Source organism: Myotis lucifugus, unplaced genomic scaffold, assembly GCF_000147115.1.
Source record: "Myotis lucifugus unplaced genomic scaffold, Myoluc2.0 scaffold_13, whole genome shotgun sequence".
Lineage (NCBI taxonomy): Eukaryota > Metazoa > Chordata > Mammalia > Chiroptera > Vespertilionidae > Myotis > Myotis lucifugus.
The window spans coordinates 14,680,883-14,686,154 of record NW_005871061.1 but is presented as its reverse complement, the minus strand read 5'-3'; the positions used below and the strand labels follow the sequence as shown (position 1 = coordinate 14,686,154).

The window sequence follows — 5,272 nt, the reverse complement described above, 5'->3', positions numbered from 1 at the left end:
AGCAAGATTTCAAATATAACTTAAATTTAGTTGACAAGCAACTTAATTTATTCTAATAGCATTAATATCTGTGATAAATGTGAGTATATGTACTGGTTATATCTTAATGAAATGCCAGTGCAGAATGTGGAAGATAACAATGAATCTTATAGTTAGCTATCAAAAGGCAAAGCAGAATAGGAACTTTACTTGGAGATAGAATATAAAAGATGTAACTAGTCTACATCTGTTTTATGAAAATAACATTATTTTATTTCAGGGAGCATCTGACAAAACCTAGATGTCAACCAGGAGCTCTAGTTCCCAGCAAATTTTTGGACTTCAGCCTTATTAAAAGCAACCAAACAGTGAGTTCAATTTTATTATTATGGACATCTTCTAAAATATAGACACTGTTTATTGTCTTACACTGATTATAACTCTGCTGATGCTAAAATATTTTGGTAATACAGTTTATCTAATTGATAAACTGAAACAAACCAAACTCAATTAAGCTCAGCAAGGACCCTTTCCTTGAAATCTGTGGTGTCTTTGAAAATACCAAAGAAGAGTTTAAAAGAAACGTAGACTAGAGGATCAAGAAATGTCTTGAAGAATGCTTACATTTAAATATTAGGAAGAGTAAAAACTAAGTAAAAAAGACAAATTAGAAGAGGATAAAAAAGGAGAAGGGCAACAAACTCCATGTGATATCAGAAGTCAAGAAATAATGTGCTTAAAAGTGGAGGAAGATTAAGAGAGTAAAATTGCACAATTTTAGTAGAATCCAGAGAGTAGATTAAATCTCATTGTAATCACTGCCTTCGGTAAATAAATAAATAAATAAATAAATAAATAAATAGTCTGAGATAAAAAGTCACACTGAATTATTATGAAATTTTTGGGGAAAATTGTAAGTTATATGTAAGTGTGAAATAACAACAAAAAGAACAGAAAAGGCATGTTGAGTAAATGTAGGAAAAAAATTAATCAGACGAGGTGGGGTTAGACGCAGCCGTGGGCAAACTACGGCTCACGGGCCGGATCTGGCCCGTTTGAAATGAATAAAACTAAAAAAAAAAAAAAGACCGTACCCTTTTATGTAATGATGTTTACTTTGAATTTATATTAATTCACACAAACACTCCATCCATGCTTTTGTTCTGGCCCTCCGGTCCAGTTTAAGAACCCATTGTGGCCCTCGAGTCAAAAAGTTTGCCCACCCCTGGGTTAGAGTATGGAGGATCTCTGAAGACAGCAGTATGAGATAAAGGCCTATGTAATTTCCTAAAATCCAGCTGACTTATCTAGGTTAGCTCTTAAAGCTAACCATAAACAATGGAAGCCATATTTCTTAATATGTCAACTTCCACAGATTTTTTTTTGAGCCACTTTCCTTCCTTTTCCCACTATTGCCTTCAATAATAAACTCTCCTACCTATTTTTCTACTCTAAAGAAATCTTCCATCTCAGATTGTCCTAAGTCCCCTCATAGAGAGGAATGGAAATATATTATTCAGAGTATTGGTATATGCTGAAGGTATTTGAGCACATAGGTGACATGAAGAAAGAACTATGTAAGAAGAGAAAGGTAAACTAAGAATTTAGAATCAGGAAAGTCAGGTACTATCAGCAGTAACACAGTATGATTGATTATCAGCTTGATTAGTGCTGAAGCTATGAGAATGAAAAGAAAATGGTGAATTTAAAAGATATTTTAATAAACTAATTCAGAGTTTGAACTTCACTGTTGAGATTCCTACTCTCTTACCTACTTTGCTTTCTCCTCCCACATATTTCATAATTGTTGCTCTTTGCATAGATATTGCTCAGAAAGAACAGATAAAATAATAAAACAAAGGACAAATTCCCAAGGAAGAATAGCTTGTTCTTCATACAAATTCAACCATTTCAGTTCCACATAGGTTTTAATATTCTCTTAAGCATGTGTATTCATAAAAATTATTTTACTTTATACTTTAGTCTCATTTTAAAAGCCCAGATCATTAATTTGGATCTATCTTATTAACTAAAAATGTATTTAATTCACTATCCAAAATGAAATAATTGGACTTTCTATTGGGGACTACATGTACTCTAGTGCATAGAGTACATTCCTGTATTATCCAGATGAAAGTTTATGTTATTTTGAGTTTATATAAGTTTTAGACTAAGTAATGAGAACACCTATTTAATAGGAGTTATATTTGCCCTCAGTTTTTACTGTTCCTTATTTTATTTTGTTGATCTGTAACTTTGGTATTAAAGGTGTGAGAAATTATGTGTATTTAAAGTATGAAGAACTCAGGAATAACATATCCACATGCCTTTTGCCAGAACTAAATAACCGACCTCATATGAATTAAAGCATTCCTCAACTTAATAGACCTTTGTCTTTTTTCTTATAAATAGAACCCAGGATGACTTCTCCTATTAAAGAAGAAAGTGATGCAGCTGATAATGCTCTCAAAAATTCAGAAAATGAGGCTTCAAATGACTGTAGTACAGATATAGAGCCTGAATCTAATATGATTTCTCAGAATGATAGCAACCTAATGAACAGGGAGTTAGACATACCAACCTCCCAGGAGCATGTTGTTCTTCAATCAGCAGAAGAAAATAAGCTTGAAGTAGAGATGAACCAAAAAGATGCTCAAGAAGATTTAAAAGAAGAATCCCTTCTAATTCAGATTCCCATTCCTAGGAAATGGATCTCTCTCATGTCAGGATTAGGGACATTTACCCATCTGAATATACCACTAGTAAAAATTAATAAAGAAAAGCCTGTAATTAATAGAGCAAGACTTCGCTCAGGAAAAATTCAGAGGAAAATAAGTGATATGTGTTATATCAATGTAAATTACAAAATTCCTTACCAGTTCTCAATTTCATGGAGAGTTTCATTTATTAACCATTCTGAGAGGAGAAGAATGATTCTTCGTCAGTTGTGTGAGAGACATCTCCCTCAAAATACCAAGTGGATAAAGCAAAAGTATGTAGCATTTGTTGTTCGCCCAAATGTTCTCAACCATAGGGTAAGAGAGATACTATTTGGAAGACCTATGAGGGTGTACTACTACTATCCCCTCACTGAGAGAATAGCATTAAACATAGTATCCAAGTCAACTGGTACTAAAAGGAAGATGGAATTTCACATTTTTGTGAGACCTGTGTTTGGTGTCCCACGGACCCAATTGGAAAACAGATTTACTAAAAGAGCTTTTGAGGATCATTTGAGATCACGTTATTACATAAGGGTGATTATCATAACAACTGATAATGGTTGGAAATACCTATGTCCCATTTGTGGGAGTATTTTCAACAGTTTGGTTGAATTTAGACAGCATTCTTGCAACTTTCTTGGAAATTAAGTTCAATTGGGGTGATTTAAAAAGTTTTACTTTTTAAAATTCATAATTTGGCTACCAAATTGAGACAAAATTGCATGCACATAAATTTTAGTAGTGTTAAATGGAGTTGCATATACAAATATAAAATAATAGGATACATAAAAAAGAAACACCTTGAGAAGAGAAGAAAAACTCATAAGGAAACTGCTCTTTACACTGTGCTATTACAAACAGAGCATCAGAATATCAGGCCCTTGATCTGTTTTAGTCAGGAAATGAACTAAGAAAAATGTTAGTATTTTCTTAACAACCATTTCTGTTTATAGAAATATTGTTAATATCAGATTCCAAGACCTGAATATGATAGCAAATATATTAGAGAGTTAGACAAAGCCCTACCAGGTGTTTCTACAGACTGCAAAATTTAATATCTGAAATGTTTTCCAATAATGCAATAAAATCATTTTAAAGTCATTAAAAGTTGCATTGTATGATTACAACTAAGTAGAAAACATTGCATCTAGGGAAAAATGTTCAAGTATTATAAATGTGCTATGTTTAGATAACAATTTTGATAATTAAAAATAAATTCAAAAATAATGTGATAGAAGTGAAATAATTGAGATAGACTTGAACAAATATTAAACTGGAAGCATACAACTATAATATTTTATTTTCTTGGATAGGTTCTTCACCAATGCCTACCATTACAATTAAAATTTTACTTTCCCCCATACATATATGCACAAATATACACACATATTTAAGGAGTTTCCTATCTTGCTACTTGCAGTTCAAACTGCTGTACCTCTTCTTTCATTTGATCTATATAGTCATAAAGTTTAAAGACAGACTTCATAACTTCATCTTTATTATATTAACTTATATTAACTGGTCATTCATTATGTATGAAGCACTATGCTAGAATCATTGTATGTGTTGGTTAATCTTCACAATAATCTTACATGTATGTATCTTTATGGTAAACTTAGATGCATAGAAAGTTTCCCAAAAAATCACTTTCCTAGGTCACACATTTAGCAAGCATGTGCTCTTATTACCGTATAATCTACACTAATAAAAGAGAAAAATGGTAATTGGCGTACGACCGCTACCCTTCTGATTGGCTAATCAGCGTATCCTTATGCAAATTAACTGTCAGCCAAGATGGCGGCCGGCAGCCAGGCAGTTGGAAGCGAACATGAGGCTTCCTTGCTCCAGTGACTGCTGACTCCAACGTTCCCCACCTGACTTGCCGGCCTCTGAGCTGGCAGTTTGAAACATTCTAACAAATATAGCCGGCTGGGATCTCAGAGCTGAAGTTATACATTGTTTCGATTACAGAACGGCAAACAAACCAGCAGCGGAAGCCTCAGAGCTAGAGCCAGAGCTAAAGCTGGCCCAGAAGAAAAAAAAGAAAAGAAAAAAAGGAGTGGTTGGGAGCTTCCCGCCAGCCTGAAAGCAGTCAAAACCGCCAGCCTGAAAGCAGCCCTTAGCCCCTCACCCGGACTGGCCAGGCACCCCAGTGGGGACCCCCACCCTGAAGGTTGTGTGACCAGCTGCAAACAGCCCTCAGCCCCTCACCCATGCTGGCCAGGCACCCCAGTGGGGACCCCCACCCTGATCCAGGACACCCTTCAGGGCAAACCAGCCGGCCCCCAGGCCTCTATCCTATATAGTAAAAGGGTAATATGCCTCCCAGCACCGGGATCAGCGGAGCCGCGAGGCCTCCTGGCACCAGATCAGCATGACAGGGTGCAGCGCCCAAACCCCCTGATCGCCCTGCGCCTCTGTGTGTGACAGGGTGTGGCGTCCCAACCCCCTGATCAGCCCTGCTCTGTGTGTGACAGGGTACGGAGCCCCAACCCCCCCCCCCACGGGCCCTGCTGTGTGTGTGACGGGGTAGAGCCATAACCTCCCCATCGGCCCTGCCCTGAGTGTGA

General features: G+C 36.3%; 1 protein-coding gene across 1 annotated transcript; it reads left to right on the top strand.

Annotated features, from left to right (window-relative positions):
• Window positions 1-2,399: 2,399 nt before the first annotated feature.
• Window positions 2,400-3,350, top strand: CPXCR1 (CPX chromosome region, candidate 1). The gene has a single exon (XM_006084724.1). It carries the CDS (start codon window positions 2,400-2,402, stop codon window positions 3,348-3,350), a length of 951 nt encoding a protein of 316 aa, XP_006084786.1.
• Window positions 3,351-5,272: the final 1,922 nt, after the last annotated feature.

Excerpts from the sequence above, each read along its gene's own strand:
- CPXCR1 (XM_006084724.1), top strand. The coding sequence starts at position 2,400 with ATGACTTCTCCTATTAAAGAAGAAAGTGATGCAGCTGATAATGCTCTC.